This window comes from Penicillium waksmanii, assembly GCF_028829765.1.
Source record: "Penicillium waksmanii strain IBT 27052 chromosome Unknown utg000001l:1.0-4852451.0:1.0-4856178.0, whole genome shotgun sequence".
Taxonomy (NCBI): Eukaryota; Fungi; Ascomycota; class Eurotiomycetes; order Eurotiales; family Aspergillaceae; genus Penicillium; species Penicillium waksmanii.
The window spans coordinates 4,344,070-4,370,438 of record NW_026643248.1 but is presented as its reverse complement, the minus strand read 5'-3'; the positions used below and the strand labels follow the sequence as shown (position 1 = coordinate 4,370,438).

General features: G+C 47.8%; 6 protein-coding genes across 6 annotated transcripts; 4 read left to right on the top strand and 2 right to left on the bottom strand.

The window, feature by feature from the left end:
• Positions 1-2,020: 2,020 nt before the first annotated feature.
• N7481_001517 (uncharacterized protein) lies at positions 2,021-3,543 on the bottom strand (the record flags this gene model as incomplete). Its single annotated transcript, XM_057260736.1, has 3 exons — positions 2,021-2,320; positions 2,389-2,877; positions 2,929-3,543. 3 exons carry the CDS (start codon positions 3,541-3,543, stop codon positions 2,021-2,023), a joined length of 1,404 nt encoding a protein of 467 aa, XP_057128568.1.
• Positions 3,544-4,578: 1,035 nt separating this feature from the next.
• Positions 4,579-5,164, top strand: N7481_001516 (uncharacterized protein; the record flags this gene model as incomplete). The annotated part of the gene is made up of 2 exons (XM_057260735.1): positions 4,579-4,775; positions 5,035-5,164. The coding sequence occupies 2 exons, from the start codon at positions 4,579-4,581 to the stop codon at positions 5,162-5,164; spliced, it is 327 nt and encodes a 108-aa protein (XP_057128567.1).
• An 8,219-nt stretch (positions 5,165-13,383) lies between these two features.
• On the top strand, positions 13,384-13,620 carry N7481_001515 (uncharacterized protein; the record flags this gene model as incomplete). Its single annotated transcript, XM_057260734.1, has 1 exon — positions 13,384-13,620. One exon carries the CDS (start codon positions 13,384-13,386, stop codon positions 13,618-13,620), a length of 237 nt encoding a protein of 78 aa, XP_057128566.1.
• A 1,158-nt stretch (positions 13,621-14,778) lies between these two features.
• On the top strand, positions 14,779-16,971 carry N7481_001514 (uncharacterized protein; the record flags this gene model as incomplete). Its single annotated transcript, XM_057260733.1, has 6 exons — positions 14,779-14,852; positions 15,124-15,421; positions 15,486-15,726; positions 15,775-15,843; positions 15,896-16,342; positions 16,400-16,971. 6 exons carry the CDS (start codon positions 14,779-14,781, stop codon positions 16,969-16,971), a joined length of 1,701 nt encoding a protein of 566 aa, XP_057128565.1.
• A 1,045-nt stretch (positions 16,972-18,016) lies between these two features.
• Positions 18,017-19,596, bottom strand: N7481_001513 (uncharacterized protein; the record flags this gene model as incomplete). Its single annotated transcript, XM_057260732.1, has 2 exons — positions 18,017-19,046; positions 19,106-19,596. The coding sequence occupies 2 exons, from the start codon at positions 19,594-19,596 to the stop codon at positions 18,017-18,019; spliced, it is 1,521 nt and encodes a 506-aa protein (XP_057128564.1).
• Positions 19,597-22,870: 3,274 nt separating this feature from the next.
• Positions 22,871-24,424, top strand: N7481_001512 (cytochrome P450; the record flags this gene model as incomplete). The annotated part of the gene is made up of 1 exon (XM_057260731.1): positions 22,871-24,424. One exon carries the CDS (start codon positions 22,871-22,873, stop codon positions 24,422-24,424), a length of 1,554 nt encoding a protein of 517 aa, XP_057128563.1.
• Positions 24,425-26,369: the final 1,945 nt, after the last annotated feature.

Sequence of the window (26,369 nt, the reverse complement as noted above, 5' to 3'; positions counted from 1 at the left end):
CGGAATTTTGGCGGCACTGAGATAAGGATGTGCGAGTGCTGTACGGATGATAGGATAATAGGAGGATTGACACGCTATTGCAACTTAATTATCATTTCAAGCAGTCCTTGGCAACAAATTCGAACTCAGTAGTAAGCGCAAACCGATAGTCTGCGTTTGTTAGCCCCTGAAATAGATACGTTTGCGCTGGAGGGGATCCTTCACCTGTCCAAAGCTCTATCTTGTTCATTGATTCAGCAAAAATTCCAAAGATTGATTTCATCCTCTGTTCCGCCTCTTTGCTTGTCAATTTTTGTTCTTTCACTTGAGAGCGCAAAGTTCGGGCTTGTTGAAAAGCTTTGGTGAGCTCCTGGCGAGCTCGTATAGCACTTTTGACTGATTTCCAGTCACTGGTCCTCAAGACCTCCCTGGAAAAACGCCAGTCCTCCCTTAACTTTCTTGAAAAGGACCAGGATCCAAACTGCGACCAAAATACAAGTGCGCCTACCCAGTGTATGGCTGATTAGATACCGACAAAACTGGATGGGACAGTATCGACGAACCGTGTCTAGTATAAGGCGGTAGGTCGATGGTAGATTCAGCAGTCTCAGACATTATGTTGCTCGAACATCGATATGTACAGTCGATAGCGAAAACGGCTTCTACCCTCCTGATCGCTTTTCTCTTCTCGGGCCCCACTGCCAAGGCCTTAGCGTGGATCCTTTATTCACTGCACCATAATAAGTTGAGGGCCACCGTTAAGTACGTCGTATTTAATACCATAGCTATCAACATTTCGCCGCCCAATATTCAGCAGTGGGTCCAATCGCACGGGGGAAGATACAGTTTCATACATCGTACATTGTTCAACGGCCCTCAAATTACTGTCGAGCAATCAATAAATAATCTACGCTAAGGCCTTGGCAGTGGGGCCCGAGAAGAGAAAAGCGATCAGGAGGGTAGAAGCCGTTTGCGCTATCGACTGTAAGAATATGTGGCGAAGAAGGCCTTCCAGCTGAACTTATGAAAGCGTAAGAAGAGGAGTCGACAAGAGCAGCGGGAGAAAATTGAACTCTGTCGTAATATGGGAGTTGTGAGAATCAGGGCCATGGGACACCGTAACCTTTATCTGCCTGTTACCGTGTAGGAGGTACGATTAAACATATTGTGCTGCGACAAGGTAGACTTCACAGTTGAATGAACATGAGCGATTCTGCGATTGGACTAGGTGCGACATGATTTAAAGTTTGGATAACTGGGATGGAATATTCTTTAAACTGAAAATTGAAAAAGCGCTCATCATCGGTGAGTTGATAAAATACATGACCGCTTTTGTGCCGCACCCTGTAGCAATGACGTAGGGACCCATGTTGATGGATGTTGAAGCGTCTCGTCGGTGCTTTTCTGTGGTATCGCTAACGGTGTCAACGGCGATAAAAGGTCTCTTTTATACTTGATTATCAAGAAAGAGTGGCAATGCTTCCTGATACTGCGTTAGATCAGTGTGGAAATGTCGAACTAACTAGCTGCAACTGAAGAGTCAAATTCGTGTTGCCGCACAATTCGCAACGATCATGGCACCGATGCAAGCGTAAGAGCTGGCTACAATGCTATAAGTACCCGACTTCCAGTCAGCAGAACAGCAGATTTCAAGCATCTCCCTGTCATTCTGGGGCAAATAACATCGAACGCGCTTCGTCTTAGCCAGCTACTCTTCGGTATGAATTGACCTCGAAGTCATGCAATGAAATGAACTAATCTATCTTATCGCACTAGCCTAGCCTTTTTAGATCGCCGATCTACCACTATCAAATGCAAATCGAGGAAGTGGATCGCAGGTAGTGCACAGATATAAGAAACATAGGCTTAAAATGAGCCCATGCCGAGATAGCATGATCGCTTGCAGCAATGCAAACCACCCCGCGAAGGCAAGCAGGTATGTTTCACTTAAATTAGGTGAATACGGTGAATTATGAAATTTGGCCGAAACGAATTAAGCTGAGAAAATCCCTAAATATTTAGAACAGGTAGAATCAATTTTCTATGCCTGCAGAAAGCGCAAGACAGGTTCAAGCGCCAATTCTCCCTTTTGCTGCACATCGCGAAGATGCGGGAGTAAGAATGGGATTCCCGGGTGATTTACGTAGTGTTGAAGGTATGAGGCGTAGTTTTGTGTTGCATCGTAGAGGAATATCATGTCTGGTGGAACAAGAGGGTGTAGAACGATAATTTCCCCAGCTGTACTGTTGAGACCGCGGGGCCGTGTAGCCGATATACTATATTTGTGGAGACCATGTAGTATTGCCGTTGAAGAGTGGTAATTTCGTCGCTGTAAGAGGTTCTGCATGGTTATATTCCGCTGTCAGATATGGGGCTGAACTATCGCATTGTTGCTGAGAAGCAACTCACCTGTACGCATTCTCGCAGGCCAAGGGTCAAATCTGGAATTGCGGAACAGCATTCCCATACTGACATGGCTAGGTCTTCCCAGTTGGCTAAAAGACGCTTTGTGATCTCATTATGTGCAATGATACTTGATCGGGTCAGATGCGCGAAATTACTCTTGTCTAGAGCAGTGAGGGTGCGAGCCAAGTCAGGTGGCGAAGATGATCCGAGATAATCTTCAAAGAAGGAGTATGAAACATCGAATTCTCTGTCCCAGGGCACCTTTGAGGTACTGATGTACTGGTGGCGAAACCGAACAGCGAATAAATTGCAGATCTTAAGCATATTAGTAAGACTCTCCGGTCGGTCTTGAAAGAGGCGCTGGATCGGGCCGGCAACGAATTTGAAACTACTCATAGGTTTCTCAGACAGATCTGGTGCAAAGTCTGATTGTACTGCGGCTAGACATTGTGCTATCGCTCGGTGGGCGAAAGGGCTCTTTCCCCGTAGATGCTGAGGCCATGTTAGCTACTGGAGTCTGGTATCAAGCACAGTTAACTTTACCTTTTCTACCTCCAAGTACACGGGAATTCCATCAGGAAACATCCGAAGAAAATCTAACAAGTGCATATACAAAGCTGTGTGTTGCATGAGAAACCACTCGACAGAAGTCGCCGTGTATCCCAGCGAGGCACGCACGATGTCTTCAAAAGCGACCCTACTGAGCTGAAAATGGCTCTCGGCCTCAATGGCCTGAGCGATGGCCTGCGGGTCGAGCGCATGCACTGGAGCTTGAGGTATCCAAGACCAAGGGACCGGCTGAAATGGTGGAAGCCCAGATCGACGCAAGATTTCCTCCACTCGTTGCACATGAGAGAGACTGTCAAGCAGATGATTTTCACCCGGTCCAATTGGCGCCGTAAAAATAGCATCAATTGTGTTGACATTGCGGCTTAAGAGGGAGCTTCGTGGTAGATTTTCATCGCGAAATAGACCGTAACGAATGACTAGGCGGATTTCGAGATTTTTGAATGCCCAGAGAACTGTAGTAGCTTCATCTTCCCACCAGGGATAACACGGTACCACGAAGCGTGGAAACTCATTGTCGATCTGGAAGACAGATTGATACAACTGGGTAAGATCGGGAGACGCAGACCGTCCCGAAAGAGTTTGCGACATCCCGGGTCTGCTTAATGGCAATGATCTGTTGGGACAATATAGAACACTGGGTGGTAGTTTTGAACGTCGACAAATCCTCCGCGCTGACCAATTGCGTTTATGCAGCACCTAATCCAGAAACTTCAGCGGCCAATACGTCTGATCAGACCGTAGACCAACCTCATGTAGTGATAGTAACGGGTGGGGAGAAGAATTCAAAACCGAACGAGGTACAGGTAAGGATACGATGTTGTCTGATCTTGGGGCGAGAATAGAGGAAGAGAAGAACATTGCCAATGCGGGGTCTATTAAATGAGTTCTCCCGCGGCGTATGGTACAATATGAGTGCTCAAAGATTGGCCTAGAAAAATCATGCTAAACAAACACCCAGAGTTTCTGTTGTCAGTCAATCCTCATTATGATGAAGCAGGCGTTCATGTCTATGGGTTATTTGACGCACAAATTTCGAAAACCCTCAAATACGCCGTATTGAGGGGTGAGAAAATCACAAACCCATGGGTACAAGCCGACTGCAGTCGAGACAGATTCACGGCCCTCTCGAAGCAGGGCGAAAGTTTATTCAGGGATTTCAAAGCGTCTCGGATTCAGAGTCTTAGAGCTTGGAGTCTTGCCCAAGCTCGAGTAATGGTAAGCAGCCCTGAAGTCGTGCTGGCTTGCGCAAATCTGGAATGCATAAGAGAAATTGTGTAGCTAGGCGGTGTGAAAACTAATATTTAAGGTGCGACCGACGCTTAGATAGTCATGTCTGTTTGGTGATGTTAGGTGTACGTTATAGTGACTGGTTTTGAGTTCATTCCCTGCAGCCGGTATTTTGAATTGAGAACTGGGACCGTAAGCCGCTCTTTCCCGTTCTCGGAGCGCCTCCATGGCTCAGCTGCTGGTGTGCCCGATCATAATCCTGATCCGTCTGTTGTGGGGCTGCGGCATGAAACTTCGAATCGATCCGGAGTGTACGGGAAGAGAAGACGCGGGAAATACTTTGATTTCAAGCGGCCCTATATCGGTTAGTGGTCGGAATCGATTTTGAATGATGGCATGGCGGAACGGACCGCGACGCGAACCCTGAACCGCCCGACCGCGACGAACGCGACGAACGCGAAGATTCACCGCCCCGATTGTCGAGACCGAGACGCACCACCAGACCGCCGAATAATTATGCTCGGGAGCAAGAGATCGACAACGAGCAGAGAAAGGCACGCTCTCAACAGAGGCAAAGAATCCAGGGCAAGTAAGTGACCCAATGTGACGCAGCAATTTCGGACGAGTCGGCGACAGAGAGCGACGACCTGAGTGCCGCCAAAAAAACTCAGGCAAGAGATCAGACGACCGGATGATTTACAAAGAAAGAGCTCCGGAATGTCTGAAAAAAGAATTCCAGAAAGTCAAGGAAGAACTTGGGGCCGCCCTCGCAGAATTCGACATGAGCTGCAGACCCTGACGGATAGACCCCCGACACCGCAATCCCACCCCGAGGCATGCCCCCCAGAACAGTCACGATGAGATCCTCCGCGAGATTCAATCCCTGCGTGATACAATCATCCCTTCCGTTTCCACTGGTTCCCCGTCCTATACAGATGTTGCCCGTTTTGCTCCGGACGAAAAAGATGAGATCCGTCACTGAGCCGCAGCAGCCTTCAGCGCGAAGAATGAAGCCACCGTTGCGAAGATCGCATGGCTCACCAGAAAGGACAGTGCAAAGGCCTATGGGTCAATGGTCGCTTACCTAACTAAAGGCAGCGATGCAGGGAGGCTTCTGGCAGAGACTACTCCGAGAAACCAACCCTTTGTTTTCGAGTGCCCAACTCTAGCTGTGCTTAGCCATCTTTGGCGAGAAAAAGTTCCGGCTGTGGGAAATGCAGCAGCATTATTTTTGAATAATTAGAGTATTTATGGAAGTCACATGGGTACCGAGCAAATGGGTCATACCCGGTCGAGTTGCCGCTTCGTATTGACCCGTCGGGAGTTTTTCGTTCATCGTGAGGCTTCGCTCCTGAATCGACCCCATACTACGACAAGCCTCTTCAAAGCCTACTAAAGTACCTTCTTTAAGAAAAACTCCCTGGAAGCTTCTCAATGCTGGTTTCAATTGCCTAGTTTTATGTAGTGTCATTTCAAGCTTGTGGTTACCAGAGTATCTCATATTGTCCTTGGACATCCCACCGCAGCCGGCACCTGCAGAAGGCTTTGCAGAAGCGCAACTATCTCAATGTCTTCCCTTTTCCTGGCTTGGTCCACAGGAGACACACCATCATTGTCGGGAATCCCTAGCTCCAGATCCTGCAGCTGCGCCAGCTGATATATCAGTCTTTTGTTGCCAGTATTTGCCGCATGCCACAGCACCGAGCGACCTCTTTGATCGCGCTTGTTCACCAATATCTTCGGATTTGAAATTAGAAGATCTATGACTTTATTTCTCTTGGGGTCCAAGCCGTCGTAAGCCGTGACGGCTAAAAGAAGTGCATTGTTCCCCGTGAAATCGAGATGGTTGACGTCGATATGCGCGTGATCCAGGAGGATTTGCACTGCTATGGGGTCGTCATATATCACAGCCAGATGAAGTGCGGTGTAGCCTCCGTCATCTTGAATATCGAGATTGAGTCGCGGGTCTCTTGGAAGTATTTTTAAGATCTCGTATTGTTGATATTCGAGGGCTATCAGGATTGGAGGCTGGGCTTTCGGACTCCGACCATTGACATCAGTATCGTGTCGACGAAGTAACTTTCGGACGGTTGACAATTTTCCTTGCATGATAGCAAATGACAAGGCGGTTTGTGCGCATTGAGTGTAGTAAGAGTCATCTAGACACTCGTCGCATTGCAATCGATCAATTGAATCAGGAACTCCCTGGAAGGCTAAGAAAATCAGACTGGTTAGCTGCCTTGAGTCTTACTGATGCTTGCAACATGTAAGGGTGACTCACTATTGGCATGAGGGAGGTGCGCCATGTTTTCGAATAGGATGAAATATCTCGCTATCTTGGTACCTCAACTGTCACGATTTGAAGAGAGAGCCTGTTGCTGTATTATGCGATGATCGATTCATGAGGATGATATTCGCAGTATTTATAGCGAGACTCTGTTGAGAGCAGCTTTAATATCGAGAATATTTGATCTACACTCACATACTTTTATGCGTAAGCTCCCATATCTGGGTTGAATCGATTGCAAACTTTACTTCGAGCTCATCACATACTATTTCCGAACGCTGCAGTTCTCAAAACAGATTGAATCCGTGAAAAGGTGATCTGCTCCTGGGAATATAGCTGTCAAAGGCCCATTTATTTGTACATGAGGGTTGTGTTCTCCAGAGAATTCACAAGCAAGTTTGGTAAAATCACAAGCCTTTTCAAAGAATTTGGCGGAGGAAGCAAGAGAAACGAAGCTTCCTTGCGCTCAGGGTAGCATATACAGGCCACGTGAGACCGTACTCTATGCAAATCGTGCTTACCGCACGCCAGTTCCTGATATATTTCGACATAGTTCCCAGGAGCTCGATGAAAATATTGCCTTGTGCGAGCTAAAAGCTGATGGCAAGAGATCTCTTCTACAGAGAAGAATGACAATTCGCCTCCTCCTCCTGGGATATCCTCGGGCTCTCTTGGCGTTCAATTAAACGTCGCTTTATTTAATGATATTTATATCGCTATCGGCGCACTCTTCTCACCGCAACACATCTGTTCTCATTTTTTTGTCATGGCTTCCGAACTATCCTTCCAAGCACTGCTGATCACTATGCTTCTATTCGCTTTGATTGCTAGCTCCCTTCTTTTGTGGGTGTTCGAAGACGATTGGCCATTTCATAAGATGGACTTGGCGCTATGCGTCTTATCCATTCTCCTGTCCGCCTTATTGGCAGGGCTGTTCTGGAGCGAGAAGCCATTGATATGGATTCAAATTCTCCTTGGAATTCTTTCAACGATTCCTTCTGTGCAAAATGTTTGTTACAGTATAGCTTGAGAAAGCCAATTATATGCTAATACTGGCCTAGTTTCTCCGCATTGGTTTTCAGAAGCTCAATAATCCATTCATAAAACGATCGACGCGTGTCGTATTCAGAATCTATGCTCTGGCATCAACGGTGTTAAAGATAACAACTACATTCATTGGGATATTCATGCTAGATGAGATTCAATTTATCACTCCATTTCTACTTTTCTTGGATCATCTCTGTGAAATGGCATGGTACCTGTGGTTAGTAAAGGTAGCTACGCAAGGCCGGAGAAAGTTGCATTTTATCTTATCTCATTTATCAAATGCGGGTCTTCTCTTGCTAGGAGCCGCTATTTTTGGCGCCATCTCGAGGAAATGGGAGATTGCGCTTGAGGTGGTTCTTCCTATTTTGAGCCTAAGTGATGGGAGAGCTGACACAAGTCAGATCCAGCTTATAATTTGCACAATGTCGGCAATTTCCAATCAGTCCATTGCGTGATATGCAATGAAGGGCTCGAGGTACATATGTTGAACACAAATGGGCTATAAGTCGAAAAGATAAGCCAACTCAAAATCTCATCGCTGTATCAATATCGGTTAGCCATGTGACGAGGGATTGTAAGTAGAGCAAGGTAAAATCGCTGTGAGGCTTGGTTGTACCTTTCTTATGCACGTGGTGTTGTATCTACTGGAAAACGAATGTACGCTATTTATATCAAGGGGCTGATTCAAATAATATCACTCGAGAGCTGTGATCCTACAACATTAGCATACTTACTTTAATTTCTATGAGATCTTGAAATCTAGATACGGGGGGGATTTATATGACCTCATACTATGAGGATTTCCAAGCTTTCTCAAGCAGCAGTCCCATATAAGCAGTACAGGACTGCTCTATAGATTTCGAAGGTTTGAGAAAGGTTGGTAAGAGTACATAGACGGGAGCAAAGAGGACTCGCGATGCAGCGGCTGTGTATTTGAAGGTCACGCCACGCCGTAGCCTATACAGTATCTATCCATTAAGTTGCGGAAGATCGGGTAGGTGCAAATCACTGCTTATGGACATGAATTATGCTGCGGCTGGGCCAGTAGGAAGCCAGGGGTGCAACAAGGCTTGATGCTTGAGAGAAATTCTTTGAGTGGAAAAAAGAACGGATTATTGATGAGTGTTTTGCCATCACCCGTGGGAATAACGTGACCATCAACATCAATGGGTGTTGAGACCTGTTGCGATTTTTCTGTCATGTTGCCGGATGTATTGAAACGGTGACAACGACAGGAAAACGTTCGTGATTGTCTGCAGCCATAGACCATCATGAAAGAATCATGATACCTCTGAAAGATACGTGCCCTTCATTCTGTTGAAATGTTGAGCCATTTGCAGTTCAACGGCCAACTCTGTTGGTGAGCTCACAATTCGCAATTTCCGTTATAAAGACGTTAGCGGAAAGGCGGGCTACAATGCTATAAATACCCCAGTCCCTCGCCAGCAGAACAAACTTTCTCAATCATCCCTTTTTCACCCTGGGTCGAAAAATATGGAAAGCCGTTTGGCTCTGTCGGCTATCATCTGGTATGGACTTAAACCATGTTGCCATGCAATTATGATTGAACTGACTTCTTGTATCACACCCAGCTTGTCTAGCTCGATACCAAATCTTCGAACAGCAAGTGAGTGTAGCTGCTCGTCATTTGGAATCATGCTAACCTAGAATGTGCTCAAGACCAGCCCTTCTCTTCTATTCCTCTAGGAGCCGCTTGACGGACCTTGAGTGACCTCGGAAAAATGATCAAAGCTGCAAGCACGGTGAGTTATGAGTTTCCTTCATAAGCTACCTACTAACGACCAATGATAGATCAAGGAAAATCTTTATGCAGCCATTTGGCCCTCCCAGTTACAGCTCATAGTAACAGCTGATAACGTAAGTTTTATCATTGCGGCAATCTTGAGCATATTTATCCTGTGTTGACGACTCACTCTATAGAAAGGCAGACTTTCAATTAAGGGTCGCTCAATATCTTGCATTTTACCTTGGTACGTTGTTTGTGCCATGTACCATGGCCGGGACTGCGTTTTGGATCTCACCGCGGATATTATTTGCTTGAGTTTCATCGTGTTGTGCTCTCATTCCGTCCGACGAGATTGCTGATGCTTCTTTCTAGTCATGGGACAAAAGCCCAGGTGTCACTCACCACGACCGAGCCGCACTTCCCCATCGTCCTAAAACCAAGGATGTAACACTGGCCGGGCCACTGACTCCCAATGTGTTTCTACTTCGCTATCCCAAGACAGATACTTGAAACTTCCTTTCCGCTCGTGTTAGCGAACAAAACCCAGGGAGGCTCAGTTCCCTTCGAATTGGAAAGGGTAGGCTCCCACATAGTTTCCTCTCTTCCAGCTTCATCCTACTTGACCAAACATTGACTGTCACTATAGAGGCCTCCATCGGATGACTAGGAATCTCTTGTCCCACGTCCGATCCGAAGCCACGACGACAGGCATAATCCGGACCCATGCTAGACCTGCTCGGACGACTGAAAGCACCCAGCGACAGCGAAGAAAAGCCGAGCATCAACGACCACCGAGAAAGACCAGGGTTTCTCAGAGAAAAGCATCAATCTTGAATGAGTTGAGCTTTTGGCCGCAGTATGAGGGTCAGCTCTGTCAGGCCCTAGTTGCAGCTGAGCAAGCGACATTGTAGGCCACAGCACTGGGTCTACCCCGGACCTCTCGCCACGAGAGCAGTAATCTTCAGGTCAGTCCCTAGCCTCCTCAGAACAACATACCATGACTATCTCCTCCAGTCATGTCCTTCACTGACACGGCTGGAAGTTTGCCTAGAGATATGCATTGACAGATATAGCCCACTCGTTCCTGTTGTACGGAGCAATTCCGGGCCCTCTGACGTTTGAGCGAGCCGAATCTGCTACCTCGTCTCTTGTCTCCCTATGCTGATGCCAGGCTTCACTGCAGTAAGTCTGCGCCACCCTCATCGCCTGGAATCATGCTAATAAACCAACCGTCGGTAGGTATACGGCAAGCATCCGTGCCTGCCTCGGGGCACCGGTTGTCGATGGATCCCCCAGAGTGGGCCCTACCTAAGCTGAGAAGCCTTCTCAACCAGACTGCTTCTTTGGTGGCTTGTGTCTGCCCTAGAAATTCGGCTTCGCAGGTTGAGATGGCAACGACGCCCTGACGTTTCGATTGCCAACTGATAGCCCCACTTCCAATATTGAAGAGATACCCAGCTGTTGATCGTCTCGTGTCACGACATCCTCCCCAATCTGCATCTGTGAAGCCTTTCAGTTTCTGAGACTAACCCTTGTACGCGAGTCTGAGGCGCTTTGTTCCTTTGAGGTAACGCAGGATGCGTTGAGCGAGTTTTATGTGCTGGGGCCCAGGATTCGCCAGGGATCTACTTGCCACAGAGACTGCGTACGCGATGTCCCCCCTGGTTCCAAGCATAATGTACATCAGAGATCCGACCATGCGTTGGTAAGAGGTCCTCTGATCTGGAGGGCACGTGTACTCTGGACTGTTCTCTGGAAGCGGAGATGTTTCTATCGGCGTACCGATGGGAGCGCAGTTGCCAATATCAAATTGATGAGCAACCTTGTCAATGTATGCTTCTTGACTAAGGTGCTTCTTGACTAAGGGACAGTTTCCTGTTTTGGCGGTCTCGCTGGATGGATATCCCAAGGTAGTAGTTGCATGGGCCCAGATCTGTCATCTGAAAACGGTTCCTTAGGCTCCGCTTGATCTTCTTGATCTCTGCGATACTCGGACCCACGATCAGGAGACCATAAACATACACCGCGATGTACATATTGCTCCGAACAAAGATACCAAGGTCGGCGGTGATTGGCTCGAAGCCAAGATTGCGTAGGAAGTTCGTGAGGGTCTGGTACCAGATGCGAGGAGCCTGCTTTAATCCATAGAGGGCCTTTCGAAGCTTGCAGACCCTTGGGGTGCCGTCCGTCATGTGATGGGGCTGTTCGACGTAGATCTCGTGGTCTATGTGTCCGTACAAAAATGCGGTTTTGACATCCATTTGCTCGATCTCCAGGTCCAGGGCCGCTCCGATTGCGAAGAGGGCCTTGTAGCTCATTGGCTTGACAACCGAGGCAAAGGTTTCGTCATAGTCAATACCGTCTTCTTGTGTGAAGCCTCTCACCACCCATCTGCTCTTATGGCGGAGTACTTCGCCATGTGGTCCTCGTTTGAGTTTGAACACCCATTTTCCACTGAGAACTCGCCGGTCATTGGGGGGGGATCAACAAGCTCCCATGTTTTGTTTTGCTTGAGTGAGTTCACTTCTTCAAGCATTGCTCTTTCCCATTCAAGCCAGCTTGTGCCGTTCTTCGCCTGATGCAGGTTCTTTGGCTCGAAGGGTTCTGTTTCCTCTGCAGCTACCGTCAAGAATGTTGAGATGACGTTCTCTTCGGGTATATTCATTAGTGCAAGTTCTTCTTCGCTCTCATCAGACGTGTCCAGTGTGACTTGTGGAGCGCGAATCTTTAGTTCAGGGTGGTGATCAAGTGCTCCTTGCTGCACATCATGGACTGGGCTGTCAAGTTGGAGTTCTGAATATCGTTGCCATTCTCCTGAATTTATCCCTTGCTGAGCGTCGCCTTTTTGCTGGTCGCCACCGTCCGGTGAGTCAGTCCCAAGGACAGAATCCTGATAAGCAGGTGATAGAGGTCCAAGGGTATCGTCACTCCGTGTGGACGACAAGGTCCTGTCTCCCTGTACAGCAACGGCTGGCTGCGAGTCATCGTCACTCGATTGAAGCGACGCCTGGGTTTGCGAGTTATCGTCACTCGGCTGGGTAAGCACTCGCGAGTTATCGCCACTCCGAGGCAATAGGTGCGAGATATCGTTTCTCGGCTTAGTTAGGGGCTGCTCCGGGGGATCCATCGACAATCGGTGCCCCGAAGCAGGCACGGATGCTTGCCGCACACCTACCGACGGTTGGTTTATTAGTCCCACCGTCTCACTCCCCCTACGGCAGCAGCCGTTGCCTCAGGTAAGCCGTCTTGTCTGGCTCTCACATCTTCTATAGTCTGTGTGGAGGGAGCTGTGAGGACTTCGTGAAACTCTGCGCTTGGAGTCCCAACAATTCTTCCGCCTCCCAGAAGGATACGGTAGTTGATGTTTCCCTCATAGCCTAGCAGGATGCATGGCCTTGTTCGCGGATCCGTAAGCTTCTTTCTTTGCTTTGGTGGAATCAAGTATTTCCCCTCTCCCCTTCATCTTCGTTCTGCCTCATAATTTAAGGGCTTTGGCAAATTGGATGGACGAATGTCATAGGTTGCTGCCTGGGACCTGGAAGATGGACAGCAGGGAAGGAGGGGCACGGAGGTAACATTTCTAAAGCTGTTTCGCGTACAGCGCATTATGGCATGTCTCACTATAATTCGAGCAGCCCTGCGCTGGATCTGCAGAGATGCTGGCCAATGTGCTCATTATTGAAACAAACCATACCGGAATCGACTCCCAATGGCTATTCACCACTTTAAACAGCATTCTTGCGATATTTGCTTAAAAACAGGCAACCCATAGGCCGTCCGACGGACCAGATAGTGGTCAATTCATGTGAGCTGCACACCTCGGGGGTACGTGAAGATCGGGATATTGATGCCTGCAACGCAAAGTGGGCGTATCAGGGATTCAGGGGGCTCTATCGGGTGCTCGTTTATCTCGTGCAGTGAGTTAGCAGCAGGAACCATGATTATAGTTTCGCCAAATCTGCAGAATCTCCCGCGGCGAATTCCAGGCGACAAGTCTGAACAAGACGCTCGACAAAGTTTCTGCTTTGGGCAAACCAATTGAGAAGAGCAACTTGGGTCCGATCGACCTAGACCAGGGTATGAAACATAGCGTACAGGATATCCTGGAGAGCCAACCGGGATGTGGCCGGCAACGTGGGTGGATGTCTATCTGCGAGAGGACGAGGACGAGGTAGAGTGGGGAGCCGCCAAGTCTTATGCCCAGAATGCCGCCCGGTTCGCCCGAGAGAGGCCTGTGGGGCTACTCCGGGAGGCCTGTGCGGGTGTTTCTCCTATTCATGAGTGCCTTTATGGCCCTTCGTGTCTGGCTCTCGGCAGGGTGGAAACCCAAAACTCGCCTGGGTCTGTCCCCGTATAACTTTACACCGAAGTTAAGTTGCGGGAGAGGTCCAGACATGACGATGATTTTCTAGTTTCTTTTTCAGGTCTGTACCAGATCAAATATAGACCTTGATACCGGGCCAATCTGCAGCTAACTATCTTTGAACATGCAAAAGCGGGTTGCACTCGGCTACCCGAAGTCGGGATCCTCTTCGGCGGAGGCTAGGTTGAATTGAGACTAGGAGCGAGTTAAGAACATGGGTGGCTTTACGGGAGGGGCTGCCTCGGCCATTTCTTGGCCTTTAGGCTTTAATCAAAAATTGAAATACTCACCCCCAAAAAAATAAAAATTGAAAAAAAAAACCTGCGAGTACTTGTTTCATATTGCAAGATTTGGTTGCGAAGAAGTGGTAAATGCATCATCAGCCTCACACCAGCAAGGTTATGTCCCGAGATTGAAATAACTGCCGAACCGAGGTGGCCACACAGCGAATCAACTGCACCGCCGTATTGACATGAACCAAGCCTCGGCGGGTTTCATCTTTCATCTTGGGTTTTTTCCTCGATGAAGCTTGGCATTTGCTTGACGGACCGGGATCGTCATTCACCGAAGCCACTTGGCGACGCTAAAGGTCGACAGAAGGCCTTTCCGGTCGTGTTATTTCACCATGTGCAAGTAGAACTAGTCGGCTAAGTCTGGGCTTCTGGATGTCATGGTCGTCATTGGGCCCCCGCTTGCCGGCCGCGCTCTTATTGCAGGAACCAGCTCTCAGGACATCGGAATACTTCGTGGCTGCCGCTACCGAAGACAAAATGTTATTCCATGTCAGAGAATGATTAGCTCCGTATCCAGTCGGCAGTGAAACTTGATTGCGTGCTGCACACGCATTGCAGATCCTTTCGTAGATAATATGTAACGCGCGTGTGTTGGCCTTAGAAGGAATTCCGGGTTCTCCCTTGTGGAAAAATGCTGATGGAAGTCAGGTTTAGGGGATGTTTTACGGGGCAATCGTTCGTGACCGACTCGAGGAACTCTAAGAATATTTCTTGCACTGTATTCAAATTATTTCCAATTTTTGAAGTAGCTAGTTCCAAATATGACCGAGAATGGGCCTTTGGGGAGCAGGAATATGGATGTTTATAGGTTGCCCTAGGCGTTTGTAAGGAGCTGAATCTAGCACGGGTTCCAGCTAACATGGCCCGCACAGCAGCCATGTTTCTTTCCTGTTTTGGTCCGATCTTCGCCGCCCTTCCCTCCCAAGTGGGTCAGTAAGGCGGCTTCCTTGGCTGAATCCACAGTGGAAACACATGAGCTTGATTCTCATCAGATGTATGGGCCCGTTTAACGTTTTCAGACGTATATTATCGGGGGTGGCCAGCCTGACGTTGGGATACAAAAGGGCCTAATCTTGAATCCAACCAGGACTCTCTGAGGCTGTTGATCCAAAATTTTGCCACATTCGATTTCGTCTACATTCATCGTTGTTCGAGTTGGCACCCCTAGGTCCTGACTTTCTATTTACTCTTCGTTGTACACTAGGGCTCCTCCCAACTTTTCCTCCAGGGACCCTAAGAATCCGTGTATCGCAGAGGCCTCCCTCACTTCCACATCTAAAACCCCGTTTGATACTCCCATCCTTTCCCCCAAAGATGAGAAGGAGCTGTTGACACCGTGCTCGGGTTCTGTCAACCTTGAAGTCCAAGCACCTGCACCCCCGCCACACCATATCTTCACTCGCGCTCGCAAGTTGGAGATGGTTTGGATTGTCTCTGTCGCTGCTATCTTCTCCCCGCTGTCATCAAATATTTACTTCCCTGCGCTGACTACCATTTCCAAGGTGAGTGTATTCCTTGTAGAGCACCCCGCTCGAGTTGGAACTAGATTCCACTCACATTTTCCAGGATCTCCATGTCTCCATAGCCTTGACTACCTTGACTGCCACAGTGTACATGATTGTCCAAGGGCTGGCTCCTAGCTTCTGGGGCTCTCTATCCGATGTGATCGGCCGCCGATCGGTCTTCATTAGAACTTTCCTCGTCTATATATTTGCAAACATCCTGCTTGCGGAGTCACAGAATTATGCAATGCTCATGGTTTTCCGTGCTCTGCAAGCTGCCGGCAGTGCAGCCACCATCTCCATCGGTATGCACACTCATTTTGCTTTTTATTACTATTTGCTGATCTGCATAGGAGCTGGTGTCATTGGAGACATTACTACTTCCGCCGAGCGAGGAAGCTTGGTCGGTATCTTTGGTGGCGGTAAGTCACTGCTAATTTGAATTTGGTCTGAGCATGACTGAGAGAAAAACAGTCTGCATGCTTGGTCAGGGTGTTGGTCCAGTTTTCGGTGGTATCCTATCCCAGTACCTGGGCTTCCGATCCATCTTCTGGGCTCTGACTATTGCAGCTGGTATTAGTCTGGCTTCCATCATGATCTTGCTCCCTGAAACCCACCATGCCTTCGCTGGAACTGGCCAGGTTCCTCTCACTGGTATCTGCAAGCCATTTATCTACTACATTACCGGTCAGACGGGCGCCGTGGAAGGCGCAGTACCCACAGTGGAGAGGAAGAAGGTTACCATTGGAACTCTGTTTACTCCTCTCACTTTCCTGTTTGAGAAGGATGTCTTTATCACTTTGTTCTATGGTGCTATCGTGTATACTGTCTGGTCGATGGTAACCTCGTCAACATCTGACCTGTTCGAGTCCAAATACGGACTGAATGTGCTGGAGGTTGGTCTGACCTTCTTGGGTAATGGTAAGTAAATAAATACCGCGGGATGTCAACCTTATCTAACCATCTAACCGTCGACAGGCTTCGGATGCATGTCTGGATCCTACAGCATTGGCTACCTGATGGACTTCAACCACAAGCGAACGGAGCGCGAGTACTGCCAGCAGCACAACCTTCCGCTCGACACCCGCATCGACAGCAAGTCGCACCCCGACTTCCCTATAGAGAAGGCCCGCATGCGCAACAGCTGGTGGATTACTGCTACATTCATCATCTGTGTGGCTGTGTACGGTGTCTCTCTCGAGGCCAACCTCGCTGTCCCCATCACCCTCCAGTACTTCATCGCCTACAGCTCTACTGCAATATTCACCCTCAACAGCGCCCTTGTCATTGACCTCTACCCCGGTGCCAGTGCTAGTGCGACTGCTGTCAACAACCTTATGCGATGCCTGATCGGCGCCGCTGGCGTGGCCGCTGTGCAGCCCATCATCGACACCATCTCAGCCAAGTACTGCTTCGTCTTGCTTGCTGGTATCACCCTAGCCATAGCCCCGCTTCTCTTGGTCGAGGACAAGTGGGGTGCCCAATGGCGACTAGAGCGGAACGAGCTACTCAAGGAGAACGAGGCTAAGAAGGCCAATGTAGCCAACTAAGTCTTTTCTCGTCAGTGAATGGCTGTGGTTACGCTTGAGATAATGCAGGCTCATCTATAAGATTTCGAGTAAAAGGTCTACATTCTCTTCTTAATAAGAGGATGCGGGAATTCAAAAGGGGCGATGGATATAGACTGGGCACAGAAGGTTTTATGACATAGTGACTTGGATTTGGCGATGTCTACAGATAAGTGAACTTTTTACTTCTTTAAAACTTATATCCCCGGTGATTTATGTTGAGGATTACAGGACAAGGACGGCTATACCGAGGTACTAGCGGGGTGAATTGATAGAGTCAATGGCACGGATTTCTTATTATGAGTGAAAGGCACGTTATTTACCCCTTTTCTCAGAATGATTTACTACGTAGAATGCATAATGGTATCAAGACGCTCATCTAATTCTCTCTTCTTGAATGTAAGAGACAAGGGGGAAGCTATGTGATGCACCCAGTGGTACAAGACTGGTGTATATACCTTGCCAGCACAGACGAAAAATTGAATTCTTTTCAGCTCAATGAGCTGGCACTGATATCTGTCGGATGCAATGTTCCTAGTTCAAGTGAAAGAAATTATGCCGAACTTCAGCAACGACTTATTCCACACGCGAATTATGTACGTCATCGGCCTTTCCCGGAAAATGATATCGTGGTATTGAGAGAGTTTCATGGATTAGGGGATCTGTATATAGATCAGGGACAGTTTCAGGAAGCAGAGAAGATGCATCAGCGAGCGCTGGCAGGTAAAGAGCAGATCCTGGGTCCAGATCATGCATCCACTCTTCATACAAACGGTTCTCGAATGGGTTAGATCACGCGAACGTAGCCGTCGTTCCATCGCTTCGATCCGCGCTTCTAGCGAAACCTCACGTGTAGCGTCCGCAGTGTACGTCGGTACGTTATCATACTGACTAAATACCGCTCGTTGTTGTATTCACTCCATGAGAGAAAAGACACATAATCGAAATCTTTGAATCAATGTAACATTCGCCGTATCGGAAGCTGTGCCTATGGGCGTGGCGTCGTACAAAAATTGAGCCAGATTATCTAGAGCTTGCCTTGTTGAGCAAGTCTCTCTTCTCTCTGTTGCCTCCACTTCTCCCCCCATTTCCATTCAATCCAGATTAGTGGAGTAAACAATAATACAACGCCACTCACGACGAAGAACGCGCTCATCGCCTTTACGGCACCGATCAGTGGCTGTATAACGCTTACTCCCGCCGCTCCCAGTAGACATCGACACAAGTTGTTGAGTGCCGTTGCGCTCGCAGGTCGCTCGGGAAAGCAATCAATCAGGACAGTCGAGTTGATGTTGAAGATAGCAGTTGCCGAGAAGGAGATTAGGAATTGGAGGATGAGCGGCGCAGCCAAGTTTGGACCAAATTGCTGTCGCAAGTCATTGAACTCGAAACTGGGTCCGTAAAATGCCAGACAAGCCATGAGTACAATGCTAAATACAGGAATGAGTCGTAGACGGGCCTGCACGTAAGGAAAGTCGCGCCTGTGCGCGATATCGTCTTCCAAAGGGATACCGTGTTCCACCTTGTAACGCGCCAGAGCTCGATTAAAGCTCTGGTCCAAATACCAGCCAGTACTAAGTGAACCGACGATGCAGCCAAGCCCATTTGGGAGAAAACATAGCCCAATTTGCCACGGCTTAAGAAAAGGAAAGCCGAGGAGCAGCATTGTTGTGGTAGAAGATGTAACCATGCTCCACGCCGTATAAGCCACAGCACCCCAGGCCAAAAGTGCTGCGATATCTTTTTCAAAGATATATGCCAGGGGACTAAACACTTCTTTGAAGGATATTGGCGCTCGAGGTGTCGAAGCACTGCTCGTTTGAGTATTTTCTGTCCAAACTGATGGCGCTTTGATAAAATAGATGAAGGGTTTCTGAAAACCAGAGACAGCGATGGACCCATCGCCTGCTATGCTGCGCTGTGTCTCCGGAAGGAAGATTAGGAGCGCGCCTAGTACAATCATGCTGAGGGTGAAAAGTAGCCAAAATATGCTCTGAAAACCCCATATGCTATTTAATGCGCCTCCAATGATCGGCCCAATTGCTTGCCCCGTCATGCTGTTGAAACGTTAATGGAAGATATTATGCAAGATAAAGGTGGTTATTCTTCTACGTACCGAACCCCGGCGTTTGTTCCTATAAAGCCACCACGTTCTTGTGGCCAAGCAATGTCAGCAATAACACCAGCGCCAATGCTAATAGTTGCTGCAGATCCCCCTGCCTGGAGGGCACGCAGTGCGAGCAACATGGGAAAATTAGAGGTGAAGGCTAGAGCGAGATTGGCTGCCGTGTAAACGACGAGAGTTGTTGTGAATGCAAGGCGACGGCCGTAGGCATCGGAGACGGCACCTAGGAAGGACGGAGCTAAACCCTGAACTACCATATAAACTGTGATGGTAAGGGCCACAAGAGATGCGTTTACTTGCAGGTCCTTGGATATCGTGTCAATCGCGGGGAAGTATATATTCGACGATAATGGCGAGAAGGAGCTCGCTAAGGAGACGAGGATGACGAGATTCCACTTTTGCTTATTGGACAAGATGTGATATGGTTCCTCGGGCTGCGGCGGAGACAGCCCAGTCACAACACCAGAATTAACCTTGGGCATATCTTGAAGATATCAGCGCGACTCGTAAACACCCGTGGACTGAGAAAGGAATGGGCAAAGCAAGAGGGACATATGAAGGCAAACTAAGTTCTGGCGAGTTTCGTTGAATCAGTACTTTTAAATATCGATACCTGAAACGCAGATTAGATAACGTATTTGTAGTCGGTAAAGGGGTAGGCGAAACAAGGGATGAAGGTGTAACTATCTGTCCCTGTCAGCCTTGCTACTCCCTGTCATGTTTCACTGCAGATCAACTAGCCAGGATCCTTACGTGATCGGTCTCAAAAAAAGGGTATCTTGCTTCTCTGACGGGTACGTATTCCAATGCGACCTCTGACAAGGCCAATCCCATCGGCTAAGATCATGCCCTGGACTTGGAAATACTGTATTCATCACGATACGCAGAGATGTGTGGAAAGAAATTCGGCCATTCTGGAGAGACAGGGACCCCTGAAGCAACATTCTTTGAAAGACCACTTTGACTTCACTGGGCTCCGAGCTATTGCCGTGACAATCTGACGGAATGATCAGTCGCAGATTTTGAGGCGCAGCATGAGCGAGATGGTTGATTATGATCACTAAGATCGTTCGTTACCCTTCAGTGATCGCAGGGGGGACGAAGTGGAGACGCGTCGTTGGCGGTGGACCCAAGCAACAAGCACTTGTACTGTAATATTACATGAGCTGAAGTACAAAGTATTAGTATGTGTCAGGATTAGGAATTGAGGTACTGGCTAGTACTGAACATGTCCAATAGAATCAGATGATTGATTGAAGATATTCTGATCGGTTGAGCGATCTCAGGGGTCTCTATATTTGAACTATGGCGTGTTATGACACCATACTAGGAGGAAGTTATGAACGCTGAATAAGCCGATCCTGAAGGGTCCTAGTGGTATTTTACCACTTCTTCAGTTCGTCATTTGCTATCAGATTTATATCTCAAGTACCGTGCAATGGCCTCATTGGCTTGTTCTAGTACTAGTTCATACTGCATCTCTCGGTTCAGATACTCCCCTAAACACATTCACACGTTGTTTCTCGCCCGTAGCTGAAACCGCACTAATCAGTTATAGGTTAATTTACAAACAACCCCTGCTCAGCTGATAATTGACTCACATTCAATAGCTTCAAGATATCACTTAAGACATTTGGTATGTCTCGCATATTCGTTTGCCATTTTTCTCCAACTGGGGAAGGCTTTCGGGTTGTTGATATACATTAAGACTCTTTCGAACTCACTCGTGAGTCCCATGAACATAGGGATCTTTGGCATAATAGTCTCTTTCGCGACTTTGAGAGCTTACTCCCTTGTCCTTTTCTCGCAAAAAGATCCTGATTTGATCACCTGATCTTTCCCAATATTGCTTTTTTAACTCCTTGAAAAGACTGGGAAGCTGAGCAGGAACCCTTCCGTCAAACATCTCGGTCGTCGTTCTCACGAGTCTTTTCTCGAACCAGGGCCAATCTTTGAACGATGGATTGCAATCATTTTTGCACAAGTCGACGAAAATTCCCTCGAGCTCGCCTGAGACGTCCTTCAACCGGTCAAGAACGGCCCCGCAATCAGCATAGGCAGGGGCAACAAAGGTTATCGCAAAGGATATCAAATAGAGGAAATTGGAGAATTGGACGCGCACTGTGAATTGTAGGGGTTAGATAATTGTTCAAAAGAAGCTCTTGGGAATATGGCTCTCGATGAACCAGAGCACAGGCTATGTTTATATATTTTCGAGGTCTTGGTTTAGTGGCAAATTCTTCAAGGCACCAGTACACATTCAATAAAACCCCCTTTAAATGCTGGGGGATTTTATTGCGTATGTAGCATATCGCTAGTTTATAGATCGGCCTATGCATTCCCCTTACTGGTCTATCGTGGTTAGATCTTACTCTTCTAATAATAATTTCTCTTTTATAGTATAGGGATTATCTTGAGCATTTCGTACTATTTATTATTTGATCTTAAAGGTAACCTGACCCTTAGAGCTAAAAAGGCTCTTTAGACTTAGAAATCAGTATTTGGGTCAATTAATTACGTAAGGGTAACCATAAATATATAGCAGCACTTGCTGAAAGCGTATGGACTAGTATGCATTCAGGACGAATGAGATCAAGCGGAACCAATTCAGGATAAAATGATTGATTGATTGAATCGAAATAAGCATGCGATCGAGGGCAGGTTGAAATCCCCCCCCGTATGTGCGTATACTCGGTGGTTATTACACCGAGGTTGCTAGTTGAACCAATTTACCATACAAAACACAAAGAAATGTGGGTTCCTGGGTAATCAATCGCTTGCTAGTGGTAAAATAACTACCACTCGATGCGCTGACAGAATTAGTTATTAAGTAATACGCTTTGTAAGCATAATGTGTTGTTAAAAAGTATTTTCGAGGTATTCTAAATTGAGCAGACTTTCACCACTTTCCATACAATACCCTAAATGACATATAGTGACCGAATCCTGGTCGCGAAATTTGTCGACATGAGGTCCCATGAGCAGGTACAATGCGATGTGATGTTGTCATTGTATACCATATCCAACGGCTCACGGGAAGATCAAGCAGCTACATTATCATATTATTACCGGAAGAGAGTGGTACAGTACTCAGATATAGACATCAAACAAAGAGAGCCCAAAACTATTTGGGCTGGTGGAGAAATATACCGCGCGACTGATGCTCCAGCCAAGAACGGTTATTTTCACCGCACTTTAGTTGGGTCCATAGGGGTGAAAGGGATTTTATTGTTGATAATCTTGGCGTGATTGCTTCTTTCCCTGCTGATCGTCTGGAGCTCTTCGGGACCCTTTTCAAGATCGCGGGGCAAGGGAGACTGATGTGGGGCTGGACTCGCCGCGACTTTCCATTCCTTTTTTTAGTCCGCTAGAGACCTTTCCACCGATCGGTGACCTAGATCATCGAACCCCGCACGCCTGTCTCATTTCTAGAGTAAACCCGGTACGAAGATCTTCTCCCGGCATCGCTTTTTGACCTTCTCGGTCTCCATGTCATTCTGCCCCCGCGACAAAAAGATCCACGAGGTTGGAAGATCTGCAGGTTCAATTCCAGGATTAGTCAGGAATAGGACGATCTCTTCCCTTTCTGATCATTGGCCAGGCGAGACTAGCTGAATTTGTCAAGCCTCGCCGAACTAAGCCATTCAACGTAAAACAACCACTGCCAGCATCTCGAAATCTATATCAGAGGCCTTAAGTTCGCTCTATCTGAAGAATGAATATCTTGGTCTCTCCTATTTCCTCTATTGGCACACAATGTACGCCCTCGCCTTAACACTGGCCGTGGTGGGGTATTTCTTTGTGGCTCCAGTCGTCAAGTACTTCTATGACCCAAAGGGACTCAGGAAGTATCCCAATTTCTACCTTTTGTCTGGCCTATCAAATTTGCCACTTATTTACGAGTCACACAGTGGCTTCCGCTCTCGAAATCTCCTCGAGGCCCACAAAAAGCATCCCGTTTTGCGAATCGGTCCGAATTCGCTATCTTACTCCGATCCCAGCGCCATCAAGGATATCTACGGCCACGGTACCAGCTGCATCAAGGATCGGTTCTACTCCGAGACCGCAGGCTCCCACGCCCATCTTGCAGATGTCGTGGACAAAAAGGAACACGCCCGGAAACGAAAGGTGCTATCGAGCGCCTATGCGGTCAAGAATCTTGAAGAGTGGGAGTTCAAGGTGGCAGACGTTAGCGCAAAACTCATCAAGGCTTTCGACAAGCGGTGTACCGATCCACTGCCTCCAAATCAGAATCCAAAGAAGGAAGACCTAACGGTTGAGTATCGAAACTGGACGGTCCTGTGGACCGCAGCTGCGATCGCCAATATTGGACTCAGCGAGGATCTCGGTTTCCTTGACGAAGGGTCTGACAGAGTGAAGTCTGAAAGTAAGGACGGCACAATTAAAGATGTCTCCTTCCGTGAATGCCATACTGCTACACAGACAGCGTCCTTCCGGATAGTCTGGTCGTACGACTGGTTTCAGACTCTGCGCCGAACTAGCAAAGTGATTTCGTCAAGCTATCGGCATCTGTGGCAGTTAGATGAGGATTGGGGCGGTATTGTCTATAATCGTGCCACTACACGATTGAAGCGACACGAGAATGGCGAGAAGTTGGACGATTTCTTCACAGCCATGATGGAGGATAAGAATGGGTCACCCCATAATCTAGAATGGGGCGAGATCGTCGCAGAGATTAGCATCATGATGAATGCGGGACACGATACCACGGCTATCTCACTTCGAAACGCTCTCTTTTTCCTGCTGAGAAACCCCAAATGTCTTGCAAAGCTTCGTGAGGAGCTTGACGAGGTTTTGGAAGAAGATGAGGTCGTTGCACCGTATGGTAAAGTCAAACACCTGCCATATCTCCGGGCATGCATAGACGAGAGCCTTAGAATGCTCCCGCCTATTGTTTTCGGCCTGCCTCGCCGAACGCCCGTGGAAGGAGCTTGTATCCTCAATGAATATGTCGCTGGAGACACATCTGTCAGCATCTCGTCTTACGTGATGCATCACCAGGAGTCAGTTTTCAAAGATAATGCCACCTACAAGCCAGAACGATGGCTGGGAGAGGAGGGTAAAGCTTTGCAGCCATACTTCATTCCCTTCAGTACTGGGGCACGAGGCTGCATTGGCCGGAACATTAGCTACCTAGAACAAATGGTTCTCCTGGCTTCTTTAGTATATCGATATGAATTTGCCTTGCCAAATCCCGACTGGGATCCTCCAGTCCGCGAGATGTCAAACCTGAATCCGGGTCCGATGCCATTGAAGATTTGGAGGCGAGTGAATACAGTCGATAGGTAGGCAGTTACTAGGGCCCCTCGAGCAGTCGCCGCAGCCCGGCAGTAAAAATAATGGGAATGAATTTGATGTCATCGTTCTTCAAGGTTTTCTTCTGAAGGCCACAAGGTTTTATCCACTGATTTGCCGCAATTCCCGCACGTTGCTATTGGAGTACTTCAAATAAAGCCGGAAATTATACCATAGCAAAGCGGGAGTGTATAGTCGCCGGGGCTCTCTATTAACTTAACCTAGAGAAAACTTTCACTATCCACCTACACCAAGAAAACTTTCTTTTTCAAATTGGCAGTCCTTTGATTATTCAGAATCCAACGCTGTCTTCTCAGTGTGCCTTCTTCTAGTATTCAAAGTCCTTCGAGCGCAAGCCACACCCCAGGACTGGGGACCCATATGAGATTCATTATGTGAGCACAGTATCGCCCATCATATCTTTCTCTATATGGCCAGCTGTTAGCTAACGTGATGAGTCTAGAGCATTAGAGCCAGGAGTGGACATACCGACGACCCCTCTGTTTACACATCTCTAAGCTTTAGTTGGCATGGCCCATTTGGGACGTAGCCCGTCATGTCTTACATGTAATGCTCAATCACTTTATTTCCCTGACGGCTTAGAGTTATCAATAACGGTTTTTAGGTGCATAATTTCTATAGCAGGGCGCGCCGTAACATCGACAGATCCACTGTTAACACTGGCCCACATTTTCGTTGTCGTGTTGGCCGCCGCTCAGCTACCGCTCATTAGTTGAGGGATGGACTGGAGTTCTCTCTCAATCTTTGGAACATTCCTTAGAATAAATCCTGACTACTAACTACAGTTGAAGTCAAAAAATATTACCCTCTGGACACGTATATACGTGCCTTGATTTCCAGCATGTACCCGAAAATATGCTAAACGGTTTTCTCGCTCAGCTAACATATCTGTTCCTATGCCAGGGATGATGGGGAGCTTGCGGGGACTGAGGGATGGGGATTGCTAGCCTAGATGGCCGAGTGCCTGTAGTAGATATACGTTGCTTGTTTTAAAGCCTGTTGTGATGGTGATCCAATGATTAACGTTCATGGTGGCCATACCTTAACTGGCATATGTCCAACGCCGGGAAGCTGCGGAGAGATGTCTGCGGTCTTAGGCACCAAGCTTTAGAGCAGGTGATCTGGGGCCAAATCTTGTCCACAGCCAGAAAGATACCGCTCCGCATGAATCGATTCGATTCAAACTTTTGCCAGATTCGATTCGATTCGAATTAATATCGAACATAACTGTTGAGTATCGCGGTGGTCAAAGCTTATGGCGGGACTAGCGATGGACGTTCAAATAGATGGTGTTGTAGTTCAGAGGTATGAATTGTGTTGTTATTCAGAGAGAAACATTAGGCTATATATACAACGAGAAGAACAAGTTGATTGGAAATCAACTTGGTTCTTCGTATAGATATCTCGGGATTAATTCCGATGGTTCGGCTTGGTTCCTGATCTGCACCAGCCTCATATCACAACAGATACAACCCACGGTTACCTAATTGAATGGGCGCAGGAGGCGTGGGATGCGCTGGATCTTCAGGTCCTAAAGAACCTTTCTGAATCAATGCCCGCAGGGTTCAGGCAATTATTGCGTCGGATGAGTGGTATACCAAATATTAGTGGAAATTAGTGGTAGAGTTAGGCAATTCATGGAGGTTTTGGAGCGGCAGAATAAGTGGCAGAAAATTACGTAATGTAAGGGGGGGTGTTATCAAACTTAAGAGGTGGCACTGTATAACTAAAGGGTGTGAAAAGAGGTGGGATTAGCAATCCCCGGCTCAAGGCTTAGACTGACTAAGCGTAGATCGTCACCGATTTTTGCTCGCGTCGCGTCAGACACACGACACGCATAGGTGGGAGGTGGGGCGATTGAGGAGTGGGCCAATCACAAGCGACAGTCCCGAAGGTTTGACAGACGGCACCACATAGG